The sequence below is a fragment of the Lemur catta genome, chromosome 14, assembly GCF_020740605.2.
Source record: "Lemur catta isolate mLemCat1 chromosome 14, mLemCat1.pri, whole genome shotgun sequence".
NCBI classification, from domain to species: Eukaryota; Metazoa; Chordata; class Mammalia; order Primates; family Lemuridae; genus Lemur; species Lemur catta.
Window position 1 is genome coordinate 50,279,419 of NC_059141.1, and position 22,266 is coordinate 50,301,684.

General features: G+C 37.9%; 1 protein-coding gene across 2 annotated transcripts in view; it reads left to right on the plus strand.

Annotated features, from left to right (window-relative positions):
* The window catches only part of ASCC1 (activating signal cointegrator 1 complex subunit 1), a 95,757-nt gene that overhangs the window by 51,261 nt on the left and 22,230 nt on the right, over positions 1–22,266 (plus strand). For both annotated transcript variants that reach the window (XM_045569200.1, XM_045569201.1), the window contains exons 8-9: positions 11,633–11,757; positions 16,328–16,413. In XM_045569200.1, coding sequence (XP_045425156.1) covers positions 11,633–11,757; positions 16,328–16,413 — 211 coding nt within the window. The remainder of the gene's footprint in view (positions 1–11,632; positions 11,758–16,327; positions 16,414–22,266) is intronic.

A 22,266-nucleotide genomic window follows, 5' to 3' on the forward strand; every position in this document is an offset into this window, starting at 1 on the left:
TCACCTCTTATTTAGTTTTAAAACTATTTGAATGCCTCCTTTGTTCAAGGTATTTTGCAAGGCTGTGCAAATTGATACAGAAACAAGTAAGACATGGCCATGTTTTTAAAGACCATTCAATCTTTTATGTTTCTTTATGTGAAAAGAGACAGCTCAATACAAGGGCTGTGTTGTAATAAAATACATGTTGTAATAAAAATACAAATGCTCAACTCTTTTTGTATGCTTTCATGTACAGTATTTTAAATCAAAGATTCCCTTGAAATGATTGAATGTGAAGTGCCTGACCTTTAATAGAATGGAACCTCTTAGATCAGATTCTTCCTATGGAAACAGAGCTGGGACAGTGGAGCTACATTTACTGATGCATCTTTGGTTTGGTAAAGCATGACTGGTAAGGAATTCGTTTAAGGAACTTTTTACGCATTAGCTAGTAGTGAGATGTTAGGACTGATGTGCTGAACACCAGGGCTATTCCTCTCTCAGAAGAATAGTTTTCTTACTTCTTTTTTTTTTTTTTTTTTTTTTTGAGAGACAGAATCTCGGTCTGTTGTGCTGGGTAGAGTGCAATTGTGTCATCGTAGCTCACTGCAACCTCAAACTCCTGGGCTCAAGCGATCCTCCTGCCTCAGCCTCCTGAGTAGGTGGGACTACTGGCATGTGCCATGATGCATGGCTAATTTTTCTGTTTTTAGTAGAGATGGGGTCTTGCTCTTGCTCAGGCTGGTCTCGAACTCCTCAAGCCATCCTCCCACCTTGGCCTCCCTGAGTGCTAGAATTACAGGCATGAACCACCTCGCTCGCCCAGTTTTCTCACGTTTTACTGAGAACACAAAGTCACGTCAACTTCCTTCTCCCCCAACCCCCGCCACAATTTACCTATTTTGATCTTTCTATTCTTTTTCTGAAGGATGGCATACATTCACTCTGATGAGGCTAATCCCTTTACTCATTCTCGTGATCTCATTTCTTCTTGTCTCCTCAAATACCTGGCACCATTAGTTATTCCACCCTGTGTGGCATTGCCGGTCTCCCTTACCCTCAGGCTTTCTTTGAATGCCCAGTATGTGAGTGGCAGTAGACCCTAGGGCTTCTGTCTTCAGAGGAGGCAGTTGGTAGTCATTAGAGTACACTGGGGTGAGGCTGTGATAGGGATGCTAGGGCTGCAAAGATGGGAGGGCACCTCTGCCCACAGCTGGGCAAATTTCCTAAAGGAAGGTTTCACAGAGGAAGTTTCTTTGTCGAATGAAGAGTTTGCAGGCTAGAGGAGTAGCATTTTAGGAAAAGGGAATAAATAACAAGTGTAAAGTCAGAGGCACAAAAGAGCATATTTTCTAATAGAAAGTATGAGGTAGGAGATGAGGTTGCAAAGTAGGTAGGGGCCAGATCTAGAAGCACTATTACATGGCATGTAAAGGGAGTTGGATTTTCATTTGGTCATTTGTTTATTCAACAAAAATTATTGAAAGCCCACTAGTGCCAGGCACTGTGCTAGGCTCTGAATATAGAGTGTGTAAAGCCAGGCACAGTCATTGCTCCAGTGTAGTTTACAGACTAACAGGGAATACAGACATTAACAAACAACATATAAAATATAATTGCAAAGGGGGATAAAGATTGAGCAGGGGAAAATGATGCTTTATAACAGAGGGAAAATATTATGGCAATTTAAACCGGGGGAGAGCAAGGTCAAGGAAAGCCTCTCTAAAGAATTGATATTGAACTGAGATCTATAGGAGTGGAAACTTGCAGGCTAAGAGTGATGGGAAGGCTCTTTCCATCTTTTATTCTAGGCAAAAGGAAGAGTAGAGCAAAATCCCCAAGGCAAGAAAAAGCCTAGCAAATTCCAGGTATGGATGGGGCATGAGGAAGAGAAGTAGTGATGCATATGGCTATACAAAGAAATTAGAGGAGCTTGGATTGAGGCAGAAGCAATAGATAAGAGGAAAAAGATTAAATAAAAGCAGAATAAATAAAAAGAAATGCATACGTAAATAAATTATAATGGAACTGCAGATCACTAAAGACAAATATCTTAAAAGAAGCCACCTACAAAGGATTGACAATTATAATGATAGCAGACTTCTCAATAGCAACAGAAAAGCCAAAAGACAGTAGAATTATATTTTCTAAATGTTGAAAGAAAACTGGCAACCTGGAATTGTATACTTAGAAAAAAATCCCTAAAGAACAAAGGTGAAATAAAGACTTTTATATTAATAGATGAACAAAAACTAAGAGAATTTATCACGGTGGGATAGCCACAGTAAAGGAACTTCTAAAGGATATATTTCAGGAAAAGGAAAATGAATCAAGAAAGTCTGAGATGTAAGAAAGATAGTATGAGATGCAGAAAGCAATAAATAAAATGGTCTGTATAAAACAATTACACTTAGGGAGTGTTTGAAAAAAATGATAGAGCTAAAATATCTGCTAACAGCATGTAAGTCAGGACTAACTAAGGGTAATTCTAGAGTTGAAGCATTTTAGGGTTTTTTTTTTTAATTTCAGGGGAGGGATGTTAAGATGTTAATTAACTTTAGACTTTGCTAAACTAAATGTGCATAGTAAAATTTTAAAAGTAATTCTAAGAATAGTGTATAAATTCCAAACAAGCAGAAAGAAAAAATTTAAAAAGGGACAAATATGCATTCAATCCAGAGAAGGGATTGAAGCATAGAAAAAAATGGAATGAGTAGAAATTAAAAAGTAAAATGATGGGAAGAAGTCCAGACATATAATAATTATAATATATGTTAATGGAATAAACTCAACAGTTAAGAAAGATATTAGATTAGACATATATAAAATTTGGTAATATACTTTTTATGAGACATCTACATAAGGTGGAAATAATACAAAAGAAAAAATGTACTAGGCAAATACTAAAAGAAAGTTGGCATAACAGAATTAATATCAAACATGATAAGCTTAAAGAAAACATACATTATTAGCAATAGAGAATGCTGTTATGTATGATAAAAGATTCAATTTACTAGAAAGATATAACAGTTCTTAACTTGTATGAACCTAACTGAACACCCTCAAAGATTAAGCAAAATTTGTATAATTAATTTTTTTATTAGGGAGAAATTGAGAAATCCATCTTCATAGGAGGAGATTGCAACATATCTCTCAATTATTGGTAGGTCAAGCAGATACAAAGTTAGCAAAGATACAAAATATTTTAACAGTTAGCAAGCTTCATCTTGTAGTCCTCTCCGAAATTATATACCAAGCAATTAGAGAATTCATATTCTTTTCAGACAAATGGAACAGTTGAAAAAAATTATTACATACTATATCATAAAGTAAGGCTTAATAAATTTCAATGAGTTGATATCTTACAGATCACATTTTTTTTTTTCTTAAGACGCAGTCTTGTTCTGTTACCCTGGCAAGAGTGCAGTGGTGTCATCATAGATCACTGCAACTTCAAACTCCTGGGCTCAAGTGATCCTCTTTCTGCCTCAGCCTCCCAAGTAGCTGGGACTATAGGCGCACGCCGCCACAACTCCTGGCTAATATTTCTTTTTTCTTTTTTTTGTAGAGATAGGGTCTTGCTCTTGTTGAGGCTGGACTTGAACTCCTGACCTCAAGCAGTCCTCCCACCTTGGCCTCCCAGAGTGCTAGGATAACAGGCATAAGCCACCACACCTGGCCCAGATCACATTTTTTGACCAGAGATAAAACAAGCTTGCCTACAATTACCAAGTTATTAGAAATAATAAGAGAGTTTACGGTGGGGTGGTGCATACCTGTAGTACTGGCTACTCAGAAGGCTGAAGTGGGAGGATCACTTGAGCCCAGGAGTTTGAGGACAGTCTGGGCAAGACTCTTGTCTCTAAAAAAAAAAAAGGAGGGAGGTGGTTTTAGTAAGGTGATTGGATGTAAAATCAGTGTAATAAAATCAAGTGCTTTTCTGTACACCAGCAACAAACAGAGAACATCATTTCAAAGAAAACACCATCCATTTACAGTAACAACAAGAATTATGAGGTAATTAGGAATAAATACAACAAAGCATATTTAAGACCTTCTTGCAAAAAATTATAAATAAATTGGTAGACTGCCTGTGTTCAATGGTAGATTCAGTTCTCCCCAAATAATTCCAGATATATTGTTTGCAATTATATAATTCATGTGTAATTGAAATAAAGAGTCAGGAACAGGAGAGGGAGGCATTTAAAAGCCATTACTATAGTCCAGTTAAGAAGCAAAGAAGGCCTGAACAAAAGCAATAGCAATTGATACATGGATGCAAGAATAGTAAAATCTGCTAGATTTGGCAATTTTCAGAAAATGGAGAGTTAGGAGTAAGATAAATATGATCCATCATGACTAAGCTCATTCATCTCAGGAATGCAGAGATGGATTAGGACCAGGAAATCTAATAATATCCTACTTAATAGGTCAAAATAAAAAATAGTATCTAAATACATGCCTAAAAGATTTTTGATGAAATTCTACATACTTTTTTTATTAGAAAAATTCAGAAAATAGAAAGATATTCCTTAAAAATATAAAACAAAACAAAAGAGAAAGTTAATGCCTAATATATCTGTTTTACATCAACAGTCATATTGAATGGTAATACACTAGGTTTATTCCTATTAAATCAGAAAAAAAACAAGGTTGCCTATAATTATCATTAATATTATTTTTTATCATTAATATTAAACACATTGTTCTGAAAGTTCTGACCTTACCTAAGCTATAAAATAGAGACAATGGAAAAGAAGACAAAATTGTCATTTGAAGATAACGTAGCAGTCTACTAAAGAATACTTTTAAAAGCTTTAAAATTGATAAGAGATCAGTAAAAGTATTAACAAGTGGCTGGACAAAGGTAAGTATCCAAAAAATGAATAGTTTAGTGTTTACAAGGTACCAGGCACTATATTGGAGACCATAAGGGATATAAAAAAATAGGTAAGATGGCCTTTAAGGAGCTTAAATCTATTTAAGAATTAATCTAGTCATAGAAAAACAAATTTTAAAGTAGAAGAAAACTAAGTAGATAATTGATAAATGACATGAGAAGGTCACTGCTGATAAAAATATAAATTAATACAAGCTTTCCAGAAAGCAGGTTGGCCCTTTATTCCAATAATTTTTTACTTCTTAGACTTGCTGATTCTCTTTGTAGGAATTTATCCAGCAGACTTAATCAGTAATGTGAACAAACATTTATATATGAAGATATCTATTACTATATTATATATAACAGTATATACTAGCAATAGTCTAAGTAGTCATCAAAATTGATTGGTGGGAAATGAACAACAGAACATCTATAGACAAGTGAATACTATGAATTGTCTCTGTCTTGGGAAAATGTTGACTATAGAATATTATGTGATAAAAGGAGATTACAAAACAATTTGTAAATATACACTTACTTTTCCCTCTCAAAAGCAGGAAGAAAGAGCAAGAGAAAAAGTCAGTCTGGATACATAAAAACCTTACAGTAGTTATTTCTGGATAGTAAGTAATTTTTTTTTTCTTTTAGCTTATCTGATTTTTTTTTAAAAACAATGTTGGTATGACAGGCAGTGTTATATTTGTTCAGGTATTACTAAGTATACTTGGTCAAGTCAGGATCAGTAATGATTAGTGTGTGTTTGTAAGATTATAGTTTGATCCAGCTCTGTTTGACTGTAAAGCCTGCTGCTCATGATAGGGCAGAAAAAGGACATTAAGAATAAGTGAATATATTAATAATTTATTCTTTTGAGAAGTTTGGTGAAGAGAGGGTTATGTTTGCATTAGAGTTAAATTCCAGCTGTGCAGCTCAGCATCACTATACATAGTTTGCCATCTTCCTTTCATAGCCAAGCTTCTTTTTTGACATTGTTTTCTCCTATAAAAATAAAAACTTACAAATGGGTAAAGTGAAAATTAAATGCTTCCTTTTCCCCCTGCTCTGACTCTACCAATTTCCCTCCCTAGAACAAATACTGCTGAGAGTCATTGCCTATGCTTATAACTTCACATAAATGGGATCACTTTACATGTATTTTTTTGCAGTTCATTTTTCTCATGAAATATAAATTTTACATTACTTTTATGTCATCGTGTATATAGATGTTATAAAATACTACTATATCAGTCATTCTAAGCTATAGCCTATGTACCATGGGACTTCTTTGTTTAAAAATCTTCCATTGGCCAGGTGTGGTGGCTCACACCTATAATCCTAGCATTTGAGGGGCTAGGGATCACTTGAGGCTAGGAGTTCAAGACCAGCCTGAGAAACATAGTGAGACCCCATCTCTACAAAAAATTTTTAAAAATCTTCCATCATTTTACATCATCTTTTGAATTAATTAATAATCCTCAGTCTCGCATTTAAGATCTCCAATAGGACACTGATTTAGGATCTCAACTTTATCTCCCACTATCGTGTACCTACTCCAGGCCCCAGCCTGCTTCACTACTTGTCGATGATCCTTCATGTCTTTGTTTAGTCTTGTGACTAAAAATTCTCCTCATATTATTCCTCTTTCTGTCAAAATGCTGTCTGTCTCCCTTCTTGCCATCCTTTCTTCTTCTGTTTCTCAAGTAGATTATGAGATTCTTAGGGGCATGGAGTATGTGTTATTCAGCTTCATATATCCAGTGCCTTTCATAATGCATGGCTCATAGTGGATGTTCAATGAATGTTTATTATTTATTTAAGTCATTTATTCATTCAGCTGATATACAAAGATGCATTGAGTGCAGTTAGCTTCTTGTTCTAAGCCCATTCTCCTTGTAGCCTATTCTGGTCCTAACCCAGCCATAACCTCTTCTGCCTTTTTTGTGTGTGTGTGATGGGCTCAAGCAATCCTATTGCCTCAGCCTCCCGAGTAGCTGGGACTACAGGCATGTGCCACCACACCCAGCTAATTTTTCTGTTTTTTGTAAAGACGGGTCTCACTCTTGCTCAAGCTGGTCTCCAACTCCTGGCCTCAAGCAATCCTTCTACCTCGGCCTCCCAAATTGCTAGGATTATAGGCGTGAGCTACCGTACCCAGCCAATCTCTTCCACTTTTAAATTACCAAAAGCACCTTGTATTTCTTATGTTATTACCAAAGTCTACTTTATAGTCTCATATAAAAATGAAAACAAAAATTTTGTCATCTTAATAGATTGTAGATCCATTAATAACAAGGACTATCTTTGCTTGGGTTTTTATTTTTGTAGTTATTAGTATGTCTGTATATAGTGAGGACTCAGGAGGTATTAATGGGATAGAACTGAATTAAACTGGGGGGAAAAGCCCAAACAAAAGCCTGCAATTTGCAGTTTCTAGGGAGTCAGTGATTGTTCTGCAGTGTAAACTCCTTATCTGTAAAGAAGGCATTGGAATGCTTGAGCTTTGTAGCACTTACAGGCCTTTAAACTAAGAGCTTAGATTTAGTGCATTAATAACTGACTTCTCTTTTCAAACCCAAAGCATTATCTATATGAAAGCTGCTTTAAGAATAAGTCATTCTTTTTTTTCATAGCAACCCATATTATTTTTAATGTACTTATGAGAAAGCAGAGGCATAGAGAAGCTTTGTGACTCACTCATAAACAGAAAAAGATCAATGAAATAAGAATTGAAAAAATATACTGTTACAAATATAGTGACATTATTCTCAATTATTCTCCATGACATTAACCTGAAATTTAGTGATTACGTCTAAGTACCCTTAAGTTCTCTTCATAGAATTCCAAAATATTTGCCATCTATGAATTCATTCATGTGTGCATGCAACAACTATTTATTGAACACTGATTGTGTGTTGATTAGGCATTAATTTAGGTGCAGAGTTAAAGCGGTGAGTAAGACAAAGAGCCAGCCTTCATGGAGCACAAATGGGATCACATTGCACATATTTTTCTGCAGTTCACTCTTCTCATGAAATATAACTTAGACAATACTGTTATGAAAGTGTGTATAGATATTATGGAATACTGATAACAGAGCAGAACTGGCTGCCAGGAGACGTGGATTCTGGTTCCTCTTTCACTGTCTTTGAGCAGTTCAGGCTTTTGTGCATCATTTCTTCCTGTGTAAAAAGAGCAGGTTAGACTAGAACTTTTGAAACAACTTTAGTCCCTTCAAAGTTCTGCATCTATAAATTGGCAGAAACCCTAGTTTTCCAGAAAGACAAAGCTGGAAACTGGCTTCTTTCAGTTAGTCTATTTAGTTTCCTTACTCTAGTGTTTTATGCTCCCTGTTTCTATATAGATAAGCTCCCTATCAACTTTTTTTTTTCTTTAAAAGGAGAGAGAGAAAAGGAATTGCTCTGTTGTGATTTGTAATTGAGATGGATTTTGTAGTGCATGGTTATGTTCAGACCTAAGTTATGTTATTTAAAAATTGTATCATTTTATAATGGTATTAATCAGAAACTTTTAAAACTGTTATATCTTAATTGTTTTTCCTGATTATAGAACCTCACCATTCACCGATAAACACTTAACTTTTTTTTTTTTTTTAAATATATAAAGGAGTAGTAGGGGGTTGTGAGGAGGGGTGTTCAGTTGCCTTGGTTTTTTTCTTCGTTGAGACAGAGTCTCACTCTGTTGCCCTGGGTAGAGTGCAATGGCATCATCGTAGCTCACTGCAACCTCCAACTTCTGGGCTCAAGCAATCCTACTGCCTCAGCCTCCCAGGGTAGCCCATAACGCCTGGCTGGGTTTTTTCTTTTTTTCTTTGTTTTTGGTCTCACTCTTGCTTAGGCTGGTCTCAAACTCCTGAGCTCAAGCTATTCTCCCGCCTCAGCCTCCCAGAGTGTTAGGATTACAGGCGTGAGCCATCGCACCTGGCCACTTAACTCTTTTTTGTCAAATGCTTATCTGTGGATGGTGAGGTTATGTTTTCCTTTTTATGCTTTTCTCTACTTTACGTATTTTCTATAATGAATATGTATTATTTTTGTAATTGGGAAAATAATTAAGGTAACTATGTAAGGAAACACAACATCTCTCTTAAGTGGTTTCCATGCCTTTAGTTTTTTCTTGTGTTTCTTGCTTCTTAAAAACCCTCATTGGTTTCATGTCTACCAAGTAAAACTCCAACCCTGCCTGACCCACAGAGGCCTTCAGCCTGGCTTCAGCCTGCCTTTCCCTTTCTACAGAATTGTTATGAGTCCTCCAATGTGTTGTGTTCTTTGATATCCAATCTTCTGATTGCTCAGGACAAAAATTCTTTTAGAATCACCTTCGCCTCTTGACTCCAGTATACCAGAAAATCTGTCACTTCTTACCACCTCCACTGCAGCTGCCCCAGCCACCTGGGTGGTTGCCATTGCCTTCTAGCTGCCTTCCCACTGCCATCCTGCCTCCACTGCTGTCTGTTCTCCAGACAGCAGCCGGATCATGTCATTCTTCTGCTGAAAACCCTCCAAAAGCTCCCTACCTCACTCAGAATAAATGCTGACGCCCTCACATTGGCCTGCAAGCCCTGTGTGACCTGGTTCTTCCTACCTCCCTGACCTCATCACTTCTCTTTCCCGGTTTCACTGCAAACACTGGCTTCCTTACTGTTCCTCAGTCATACCACTCATATGCCTGCCTCGGATGTCTGCATTTGCTGTTCCCTCTCTCTGGAATGCTTTTCCCTCAGGTCTCTGCTCAAATGTCACTTTCTCAGGGAGACCTTCCCTGATTGCCCTCCCTAAAATAGTACACCCAGCCCCAGTTCCTCCTTGCCATTTCATTTTCTTCGTGGCACTTAGCACCCCTGAGGTCGTATATGTGTGTCTGTCTGTTGCCTGTCTCCTTCCACTGCAATGTTAGTTGCTTGGGGTGGGGGCTGGTTTTGTTCACCACTGTATTCCCACCCCCTGTGTGCACATCATCCTTTGAGATCTTGTTCTGTGCATTCTCTCTATGGCCTGAGGTTTGATCTTCCTTCTCTATAGAATAATTTCTTGTTGTCAATAAGCATTTTCAACTTTTTCTCCTCATTAAAAGCAAATACAAACAATCTTCCCTCAACTCCGTATCTTCTGATTACCAAGGCATTAGTTTCTCTCCTTCCTTTCAAGTTTCTTGACAGAGTTGTGTGTAGTTGTCACTTTCCCCTCCTCTCTCTGGTTCTTCCCTTGGTCCTCTGTCACAAGACTCCTGTCTCTAGCACGTCAACAGAACTGCTTTGACAGAGGTCTCTAATTGTGAGAAATAAAGAGGCAGTTTTTGCTTCTTTTCTTTTCATAGTGTTGTCCTGTACTGATTATTCTCTTTTTCCCCCTTGTAAGTCTCCTTTCAGCCTCTCAGCTTCCTTTTCTTATTCCTTATCTTGTCAGCTGTCTTTGCTGGTTCCTTCTCTGTTCCTTACGTAGAAGTGTTTCGTAGGGCTCTGTCCCTAGCTCTCTTTTTGGCTTACTCCAAATCCCACCACCCCCGTGACAACATCTCTCCCATGCTTTTGACTACTGTTTTTGCACTGATGATTCCTAAATCTGTAGAGTTTCGATTTTCCCCTTGAGCTCCAGGCTCAGATTTCCATCTCTCTTCTGCTATCCTGTGCCACATATGCAAAATTATGTGCAGTATATTAACCTTCTCCCCAAAACAACACAACATAACAATAAGCAGTTGCTTCTCCACAGCTCCCCGTCTTAGTTAATGACCCACCTGGTCATTTAAGGCAACACTTGGGAATCCTTAACCACTTCCTCTCCCATAACACAGCCTTATCTGAATGGGCACCAGCCTCACTCTCACATAACTCTTTGGAATCCATTTCCCTGTGTCAGTTCTCACTGCCCTGCTACAGTTTAGATCTGCATCATTTTCCTCTTTATATGCAGTTCTTAAGAGCATGGACTCTGAAGCTAGACTGCATGCATTCTGATTTTGGATCTGCCACTTGTTAGTTTTGTGACCTTGGTCTAGTTCATAACTTCTCTATGCCTTAATTTTCTTATTGGTAAAATGGGGATAATAATTTGTTATGAGGATTAAATGATTAACAGATACAAAGTGCTCAGAACAGTACCTGACACATTGTGTTTGTTGTTATTTAGTCTATTGCAGTAGCCACTTAGCCGACCTCTGTACTGCTGGTCCCTTCCGCTTCTAAAGGGTTTTCCACTCTGCCACAGAGTCAGCTTTCAAAAATGGACATTGGACCACATCATTTTCTTTTGGAAAGTCTTTTGGTGGCTTCCCACGGTCTGACCACTACTTATAGATCCAGCTCATCTCTAATTGTCCCTCTTCTCGCACTGTCATTAAATAATTGGCAGTTTTCCAAATATGCTGTCATCTTGCATGCCTTGGCATCTTTGCATGTGCTGTTTCTTCTTCTGCTTGAGCTGTCCTTCCTTCCCTGGTTTTATTTGCAAATCTTCAATGATCATTCAAGACTACATTTAAACCTCCTGTGGAAACCTGGCTGTCTCCATGTAGAGTTGAATAGTCCCTTCACACTCACCATAACGCATTGCAATTATTCACTTCCCCTGTCTTTCTGTCTTGGCAAGACAGTGAGCTCCATGATGGGGGCTGAAGCCTCTTCCTCTTCCAATGCAGGGCTTTGAAAAGTGATTGGCACAGAGCAGATGCTTTGTAAACATTGTTGAGTTAGTAATCGTATGTTCAGGAATTTATTAAGATTTCTGTACTTCTTTTCTTCAATTTCTCCAGGCTGCAGGAATTGGTTGATCGAGTTCTGGAACGTTTTCAGGCGTCCGGACTAATAGTGAAAGAGTGGAATAGTGTGAAACTGCATGCTACAGTCATGAATACACTATTCAGGAAAGACCCCAATGGTAAGTCTTCCATAGAACTGTAGCACCGCTTGTGATCAGCGGCCTTGTGGTATCCCTGAGGTTTAAATAGAATGGACTGTCTCTGATATATCTTCTTTTTTTAGCTCTATAGCTTGTTTTGAGAAGCATGATAGATGTGGGAGGGACATATCTAGCCTGGGACTCTGGCTACTAGATCTTTTATTTCTGTCACACACATAGAGTTACCAGATTTAGCAAACAAAAATATACGATGCCCAGGTAAATTTTAGATAAACAATGAATAATTTTTGAGTATAAGTATGTCCCATGCAATATTTGTTGCTGTCTTTGAAGAGAAAAAAGAAGAAATGAAGGTTAGCAAGTAAAAGTAAATTTTAGACCAGTGGTTCTCCCCTGGGAGCGATTTTGCCCCCCAGAGGACATCTGGGATTTTTAGAGACATTTTTGGTTATCACAGTTAGGGGACTGGAGGTGAGTTGCTACTGGCATCTAATGGGTAGAGGCCAGAGATGCTGTTTAACACTCTGCTTTGCACAGGATGGCCCTCTACGACAAAGAATTATTCTTCCCAACCTGTCAGTAGCACCAAGGTTGAGAAACCTTGTGTTAGAGTAATAATTTTTCTTCATGGAATTGCAGCCTTTGGATAAGAATGCCCTGTTTTAATCCTTGATTTGGGATAATTATTTATTTCAACAGGATTCTCTTTTTCCTATCCCCACTTCCAAAGTGAAAACTTCTCTAGCACATTCAGCATCTGATCAGGAGGCATAAATTCAAGCTATATGCAACTGTTCCTTCTAAGATCAATTGTTTAAAATATACTAGTACCAAAATCTCATATTCAGGTTTTATTTCCTTTCTTAGGGCCCTGACCTTGGTTTTAGAAAATCTAGGTTGGAAGAAGACTTTATCAGGACTTGAACCCATTGACTATTTATAGATTTTTAATTTAGGGCGATTTGTGTCTTTTTGTCAAGGTACATCTTTTTACTTAAAAGATCCCAACTGGAAATCATTTACTGTTAATTCCGTTTGGTTAGAGCCATTGTAGGACCAAGAAATATTAGCTGTCTAGTTATTAGTTCTAAAATGTTAATGTTTTATGATATTATACTGAATTTTATGTAAGACTTTTCTAAATAAATCAGTTTTGCCTTTGAGAGCACTAAGACCAAAGGAGGTTCAAATGACTCAGTCAAAGCCTGTAGACTCTTTTTTGGGTAGTTTATAGAATCCGAAGCTTTGAACTTGTTCTTGTTCCAGTGGAGCATATTTCTTTCATCTGCGTAGTAGTACTGCAGAAGGTTGGAATATTTGAGATCTCTATGTATTATAATGTAGCTTGTGCAGTGGAAACATTTACCTAGGTTTATGCTATTTATTTTATTTATTATTATTATTGTTATATTTTTTGAGACAGGGTCTTGCTCTGTTGCCCTGGCTAAAGTGCAATGGCATCATCACAGCTCATTGCATCTTTAAACTCCTGGGCTCAAGTGATCCTCCTGCCTCAGGCTTCTGAGCAGCTGGGACTACAGGAATGTGCCACCATGCCCAGCTAATTTTTCTATTTTTTATAGAGATGGAGTCTCTCCATGTTGCTCAGGCTAGTTTTGAACTCCTGGGCTCAAGTGTTCCTCCTGCCTTAGCCTCCCAAAGTGCCATGATGGCAGGTGTGAGCCACTGTGCCTGGCCTGCTTATTTTATTTTGGACAGTCATTTTTATTTTGGAAAATCCAGTGAGATCCCCTGAGTTGATATATGTTTTAACATCATTATGTGTAGGCAGAGTTTCAGAACTTTAGAGTATACTAGAGTATACTCTAAATTCATTGGTTCAGATGACATATTGTATCTAGCACCCTACAATAGAACTTTCTGTGATAATAGAAATATTCTATATCAATGGTGGCCAGGATGATAGCTACTAGCCACATGTGATTATTGAGCACTTAAAAGGTGGCTAGTGAGGCTGTGAAGGTGAACTTTTACTTATGTTTAACTTGAATTAATTTAAATTGAAATAACCACATCTGGATAATGGCTACTATTTTGGACAGTATAGGTATAGATAATATTTCATTAGATACTTAATAGCTATCATTAGTGTATTTTGCGTTTGTCTTAGTCCTTAATTCTCTGTTCAGAGCTCCTAAACCTGTTTCATATTCCATTATTAACTGATCTCTTAACATAGAAAGAGTTCAGAATTATGTTGGAATCTGTATATTCTAAATTGTGTTGATCCAGGTTTATAGTTACAGCTTTATATGTGAAAATATTCTGTGTTCACAGTCTAGTTATCCCTTCCTACTTACAGATTTTCAAAATATAATAGCTTTATTGAGATACAATTCACACTCTATACAATTCACCCATTGGACGTGTACAAGTCAGTGTTTTCAGTATAATCAAAGTTGTGCAACCATCATCACGATCAATTTTAAAACATTTTCATCACCCCAAAAAGAAAACCCATACCGATTGGCAGTCACCCCCATTTCTTCCTCCCCAGCCCTAGGCACTACCAGTGTACTTTCTGTCTCTATGGATTTGCCTGTTCGGGGATATTTTGTATAAATAGAATCATATAATATGTGATGTTTTGTGATTGGCATCTTTGACTTAGCGTAATGTTTTCAAGGCTCTTCCATATTATAACATGTATCAATTCTTCATTCCTTTTTATTACTGAATAATATTACATTGTATGGAAATACCACATTTTATGCATCAGGTGATGGACATTTGTGTCGTTTCCATTTTTCAGCTATTATAAACAATGCTGCTATGAACATCATATGCAAGTTTTGTGTGGGCATGTTTTCAGTTCTCCTGGGTATATATCTAGGAGTGGAATTTCTGGGTAATGTGGTAACTCTATGTTTAATCTTTTGAGGGACTGACAGACTATTTTCCAAAGTGGCTGCACCATTTTATGTTCCACCAGCAGAATATGAGCATTTCAGTTTCTGCACATCTTTGCCAGTACTTGTTACTACATCTTTTATTTTTATTATAGCCATCCTTGTAGGTGTAAAGTTGTGTCTCATTTTGGTTTTGATTTGCATTTCCCTGATGGTTAATGCTACTTATAGATTTTGGACCTGTCATTAAACATGTCAATCTTCAGAAATGATTTCTGCTTTTTAATTGATACTTATTTGGTATTAATTTACTTATTCTTCTTTTACTCTTTTTTTTTTTTTTAAGACAGGGTCTTGCTCTTTTGTTCAGGCTAGAGTGCAGTGGCACCATGATAGCTCACTGCAACCTTGAACTCCGGGGCTCAGGCGATCCTCCTGCCTCAGCCTCTTGAGTAGCTGGGACTACAGGCATGCACCACCACACCTGGCTAATTTTTAAATTTTTTTGTAGAGATGGGGTCTTGCCATGTTGCCCAGGTTGGTCTTGAACTGCTGGCCTCAAGCTGTCCTCCCGTCTTGGACATTGGGATTACAGTCATGAGCCACCTGCTTGGCCAATCATTCTTTTAAAACTTCACCTATCTTAAGGTGTGAAATATACATGGGAGTAGGGTCTTTAATTAAGAGCCTGCTTCTCATTACAGAAATAATTCCATAGTTACCCATGTGTAACTCCAGTGTGCTAACTAAAATGCATTATATTCATGGAGTTGTTAGAACTGTAGATATATTTTATCAATGCTGACCTGGTTTTCTCCATACCTGTATAAGTAAAAGAACATTCTCAAAGGTGGAAATACAAATATTTTTGAATGTCTGTCAGTGGGCAGGAAAGAATTAGTATTTTAGGAAATATTCTGAGAGTTAAATAATTCTTAAGGATGCTTTGAATTTTTTCTACCCTGGACTCTTCTCTGTGTTGAATTCTTACTTGAAAGGAACATAAAATGATGTTATATTTTTTCTCTCCTGCTTCCCTTTCCTTTGATATTTTTTTCCTTGAAAATTTTAAGGACATCTTTTGGGATATGAAACCTAAATTGACACAAGAAGGTAGAGCACAGCTTTGTTTAGGCCAAGGTCATAGATTTGCTGCGTTCCTGTGTAGAATGTCTGTCTGTAAGGATACCTTTGATTGCAACTAAAGGGCTCTTTGTCCTATGGGGGGAGTCCTTAAATCAACCCAAAGTGTAGTTTTTGGGTCAAAACCCAGCGGTTTTGACAAGTTAATATGGAAACTATTGTGTATTTTTACATATTTAAAATTATGTGCAGCTTATCTTGGGTTTGTAAACTATAAAGAACCTTTGGAGGTCACTTAGTCTTGACCTCTGACTTTGTCACTGAGGAACTGAGGCCCATGAAGGAGACGTAATTTGCCTAAGAATGTAGCTAGTTGCATAGTTAAGAAGTATATGCAGTGTGCACTTGGAGAATGTTGAATAGTAAATGTATGATGAATGAGTTGATGACAGAGCTGGGACTAGAATCCACGTCTTTTGACTCGTAGCCTGATGTTTTTTCTTCCACGTTATGCCCCTTTCCAAGGTAGCACATGAAAATTTTGCTAGGTGTACCTGTGTACCTATGGAAATCTAAGAGAAAACAAATAATTAACCTAAGCTTCTCTTCTAACATTATCTCTGGAATATTTACAGCTGAAGGCAGGTACAATCTCTACACAGCAGATGGCAAATATATCTTCAAGGAAAGAGAATCATTTGATGGCCGAAACATTTTAAAGGTCAGTATGAAGCAGAGTGAATTGGAAATCCTTTGGTATGTGTCCTAAATAAGGGAGGAAAACAAGTTGTTTTCCTTTTAACATAGAGTATATTTTTCTCATGCTTCTCATGAGGATTGTTGATTGAAAGGGCAGTTAAAATTTTTTTCTTTTAATTTTCTATGGGAAAAGAGAAGTCCTCTTTTTTTTTTTTTTTTTTGAGACAAAGTCTCACTCTGTTGCCCAGGCTAGAGTGCCGTGGCGTCATCCCAGCTCACAGCAACCTCAAACTCCTGGGCTCAAGCAATCCTTCTGCCTCAGCCTCCTGAGTAGCTGGGACTACAGGCATGCGTCACCATGCCCGGCTAATTTTTTTTTTTCTATATATATTTTTAGCTGTCCAAATCATTTCTTTCTATTTTTTTTTTTTTTTAGTAGAGACAGGGTCTCGCTCTTGCTCAGGCTGGTCTCGAACTCCTGACCTTGAGCGATCTGCTCACCTCGGCCTCCCAGAGTGCTAGGATTACAGGCGTGAGCCACCATGCCCGGCCGAGAAGTCCTCTTGACTCTGGTAAGGCTTTGACACTCTAGAGCAGTGGTCCCCAACCTTTTTGGTACCAGGGACCAGTTTTATGAAAGACAATTTTTCCATGGATTTGGGGGGACATGGGGGAGGTGGAGCTCAGGTGGTGATGCCAGTGATGTGGGGAGGAACTGTAAATACAGATGAAGCTTCGCTCCCTCGCTTGTCAGCCTTTCACCTCCTGCTGTTGGACCCAGTTCTGTTTCATGGGGTGAAGGGGCAGGGAGTGATCAGTGATGCATGGCCCTGGCTGCTAACAAACCACAGACAAGTACTGGTCTGTAGCTCAGGGATTGGGGACCACAGCTCTAGAGTACTTGAAGTTGGTGATTTAAAAAACAATTAGGGGCCCGGCTCGGTGGCTCACGCCTGTAATCCTAGCACTCTGGGAGGCCGAGGCGGGAGGATCGCTTGAGGTCAGGAGTTCAAGACCAGCCTGAGCAAGAGGGAGACCCTGTTTCTACTAAAAAATAGAAAGAAATTATCTGGACAACTAAAAATATATAGAAAAAATTAGCCGGGCATGGTGGCGCGTGCCTGTAGTCCCAGCTACTCGGGAGGCTGAGGCAGAAGGATCGCTTAATCCCAGGAGTTTGAGGTTGCTGTGAGCTAGGCTGATGCCACAGCACTCTAGCCAGGGCAAAAGAGCGAGACTCTGTCTCCAATAAAAAAAAAAAAAGAAACAATTAGGTATCCCAACTACTTGGAATAAGCTGATTTTTAACCTGGTAAGTGTTACTCTGTACTTACCTCTAGAAGTTTAAGTTTGCATTTTTTAAGTGGAAAATAATTGTTTGTCTCATTCTAGTAGATTTTTCTCTTTACCCATAAAGTCACTCTCTGAAATTGCTTTATAATCTATTTTTACTCAGGAACAGCCCATGTCCTAAAAAGTAGGTGGTCTATTTCTGACTGTTGATGCTTTACTTTTCTGTATTGAATTAATCTATGAAATTTAAATAAAAGGGGTTCTTCAGGATTGCATTTATCTTTCTCCCACAGACTACATTTTGTACTATTCATGGTTTATGCCCTATCAGGTTAACATGCCATTGTTCCTCCAGGCAAAGAGAAACATAAGTTGATACTAATGGAGAGGTTTTTGATTATTCATTTCACTTGTTCTATGATGATTTAGGTCAAACATTTTCAAGGCCATGGGTGTTTTTCAGAGACGGAGAAGAGAGTATATAATAACATCAGAGTAAGCTTCAGCTTTAGAAATGGTTTTCTCTTGTTCTTGCCCTACTCATCCTCCTTTCCCTTATCTTGTCACTTTACAATCTTCTTGCCAAATGCTTATTGTGACTGCATTGCCTCTAATTAATGACATCACTCTTTAGCAGCTGTGAGCTTCTTACCACAGAGCCCAATAGGGCATCCCAGCACCCACATTGCAGAGCTGTGTTTATTCCTTCCTTTCCTTGATATCTTATTTTTCCTCTTTTTGAGTGGTTTTCTTGTTTTTAAAGTAGCTTTGGGTTTGAGTGGCATGCCGCTAATGAATTCATTGTAGTTCACTGTTTTTCCCAAGTCACTGTTGCAGTGTGATATGAATCTTTCTCCTCCTCTGTCTCCCCTCTTTGGGGATTTTCTGATATCACTATTAATTACTTTGCTTTTTGTTGTTACTAATTTGATTAAGAAAGAAAATAGCCTGAATGGGGAAAATCATCTTTAGGAATGGTTCAAAGCCAGCTTGGTTCTCATGGAATTAAAACTGAAGCCTGGCGTGTTGGTACAAGTGAGATGCGAGGTGCTCTGATACTGTAAGAGGGAGGTAATTACAGAGAACCTGGGGGGTGGCTGTGTGAACAGTGTGGACCTCTTGCTTCGTGTGGAATTTCTCTCATTCTGGAAAAGCCCATTTTCCATTTAAAGATGCTTTGTCATGAAATCTTCTAAAACGCCCCATCGATGGCATGAATGTGGCTCCCTCTAGTGTTGATGAGGGCTTGCTATGGCAGTAGTGCCCTTACTATTAATAATTCATGCCTCGTCAGAGCATGAGTAGAGCTGGGCCCAGCTAGACACTTGGAGACCATTTAGTTCAGTTCCCCACTTTAATCTTTGACATGAGAGCCACTAAGTTAAAGTGACTTACCAAAGGCACTGCTAGTTAGTCGCAGAGTCTGATTCAGAGCAAAAAGACTCAAAACTTGCAAATTTAGCATTGTTTCTGCTGCCTCCCATAAAGATACTCAGTGCTTAGGTAGAGATCATTAGATATTTGAAATTGAGTATAACTGTCTAAACTGGGATAACGTCTGATTAAAACTCATTTCATAAATGTTGGGGCAATAGGTGTGCCATTTAGTCTAAAACCATGGCTAATTAAGAATTAGACTTTCATATTGAATATAATACTAACAGAAATATATATTAGCTGTATACCATCTGCCAGACCATGTGCTCTGAAGATAAAACGGTCATTATGCAATTCCTGCCTTCTAGGAGCTTCCTATCCTTGAGGGGTACAGACAGTTAATAAGCAATTACAATATAAAATGATGCAGGCAAGTTATGAAAGAGAAGTACTTTTGAACACAGTTATGACAAAATGTCCTTTTATATAGTCTCTAATATTTTACTCCTTAATTCCAGAAAATATAATCTTTCACCTATGTTCAATCAAGGGAATTAATTTCTCCTTGAGAATAGAGATAAATTGTGGGCTCCAGCAGTTTACCCCAACACAGAAGAGGCAATAACTATAATTGTGAGGTAGCTGTAGTCAGCCCACCTTTTGGCATTATCACAAATGGACATGTCTTTCTCAACTAAAACATGAGAACCCATGGCCCCTGAAGCCCTTAAAATAAAAAAAAAAAAAGGATTTAGAAAACCAGTGGATTTTATATATATATAGTCTTTGTACCATATAAAATTATTCTGTTTAGAAAGAAAAAAAATAAATTTCACTAACAAGATAGGGACTGACTTGGAGTAAACAGAAAGGTTAACTGCATTGGCTGTTAAGGAGCCTGGGCGTACGTGTGCAGCATATTAACAGCTACGTAGGCCAAGGATCAGGAATGCTGGTGATGGGAGGCAGCCTTGGGAAAAAAAAAATCAACTTCATCTATTCAAAGAGAAGCAAAATAAGGAAGAAAGTCATTGCTCATTGCTGTAAGAATTTAAAGAGTAGCAGCCAATTGCTATTCTACTCCATGAAGAAAATTGGTTCTTTTGGCTCAATATAATATTGTGTGTTCTGGGTGCCTTAATAAGAAGAAAAAAATCTCTAATGACTTTTGGAGGTGGAAGTCAGATTTTTCTTTTGTACAGCTTTTTTGAGGGTTGTTGCAGCTGTAATAGACTAGTGTGTAGTTATTCCTAGCTAAAATAAGAATTTTCTTTCCCTAAGAAAGACTTTGGAATAAGAACTGACAACCAAAGAATCATTCTCCTGTGTTATTCAAACCTGAAAGGGAACAAACATGGTCAATTATGCTGGTTTTTTTTTTTTTTATGGAAGACTGACAGCTCCAAAAGGAGGATGCATGAGTGAAGACGACCTACACCAAATTAATAAGATGGTGTCCCCTCAGAGAGTTTCTATTTCTCATCTAAGAGATGGCAACAAAGATGCTCTTTGTATAACCACAGGCAGTGATAAACTTGTAATTGGAGAAATCATGCTGACCTAAAGACACACTGTCAGGAAATAACTGCTCCCTTACTGGCTAGAAGTAGGATGGTCATTAACTGCCAGCTTCTGGAGAGAGAAATAATGGCAGTCTGTTTGGGGGACTTATGAAATGGCCTTAAGCAGTAGAATCAGTATTCTAAGATTGTGCTCTCAGCAGATTGAACAGGGGTACAATATTAACTGTTCAAAAGCATAGCTTCTGACTGCAGAGTGGAGAGGAGGCATTAGAGCCCTAGGTTGCTCATCAGGGAAGGTGATTTGGTGCAAATAAAGCCACAGTGATATATTTGGGAGGGAATGGAAAGTAGTATAGGTCCAAAATAGAAGGATACTGTAAAAGTGCCATTTCTTTAGACACTTAAAAATCCTGGAAAATATAAACCAAGTAAAAGGGAAATGAATTTGTGCCTTTTCTATCTCATATATAAGAATCTTTAAATTTAGAGAGAGGATTGGCAGTATTAAACTATATTAATTTTTAATTAGTTTCCTCTGAAAATGTTTTAAATATGTCTAGCCACGTTGAGACTTGAAAAACATTAATGAGAGTCACTCAAGTACTTCATTTTTGCTTTTGTCCCATCTCTGTTCCTTAGAGCCTTTCAAGGGACAATTAAAATAAATTTATTTATTTATTTATTTATTTATTTATTTATTTATTTATTTTGACAGCTACATAGGCCAAGGATCAGGAATGCTGGTGATGGGAGGCAGCCTTGGAAAAAAAAAAATCAACTTCATGTACTATTCAAAGAGAAGCAAAACAGTCTCGCTCTGTTGCCCGAGCTAGAGTGCCGTGGCATCAGCCTAGCTCACAGCAACCTCAAACTCCTGGGCTCAAGCAATCCTACTGCCTCAGCCTCCCGAGTAGCTGGGACTACAGGCATGTGCCACCATGCCTGTCTAATTTTTTCTATATATTTTTAGTTGTCCAGCTAATTTCTTTCTATTTTTAGTAGAGACGGGGTCTTGCTCTTGCTCTGGCTGGTCTCGAACTGCTGACCTCGAGTGATCCTCCTGCCTTGGCCTCCCAGAGTGCTAGGATTACAGGTGTGAGCCACCACACCCGGCCTAAAATAGATAAATTTAAATACAGTCTTCAGTATGCCTTACTTAGAGAAGTTTTTATAAAGGAATCTTTAAAAAAAGAAACCATACTATTTATTCTTTTTCACTGAAAAAAATATATATGTGTGCATAAAACATATGTGTACCATTGAACAAATGAGCATAAAAGTGACCAGTGCATCTACTACCCCAGGTCAGAAAGTAGCACATGCCTCCCTTCCCATGTTCCGTCCTGGCCAACTCTTTAGTAAGTCTATCCTAAGGTAACAAAGGCACAATTAAGTTCTTAAACACTCTCAATGAAGAGGCTTGTTTTGAATGAATATTTTGTTTTGAAGTATTAGAGGAGTGTTGAAAAGATGAATTGATTTTTCTTTTTTCTAGGGAAGAGAAAAGAGAGGTGAGATTTATTAATAGAACTGCGCGGTCACTTTTTAAAAAATTTTAATAAACTTTTATTTTTTAGAACAGTTTTAGGTTCACAGCAAAATTGAGCAAAAAGTACAGAGTATTTCGTATACTCCCTGTCCCTGTACATGCACAGCTTCCTCTACTGTTAACATCTGGCACC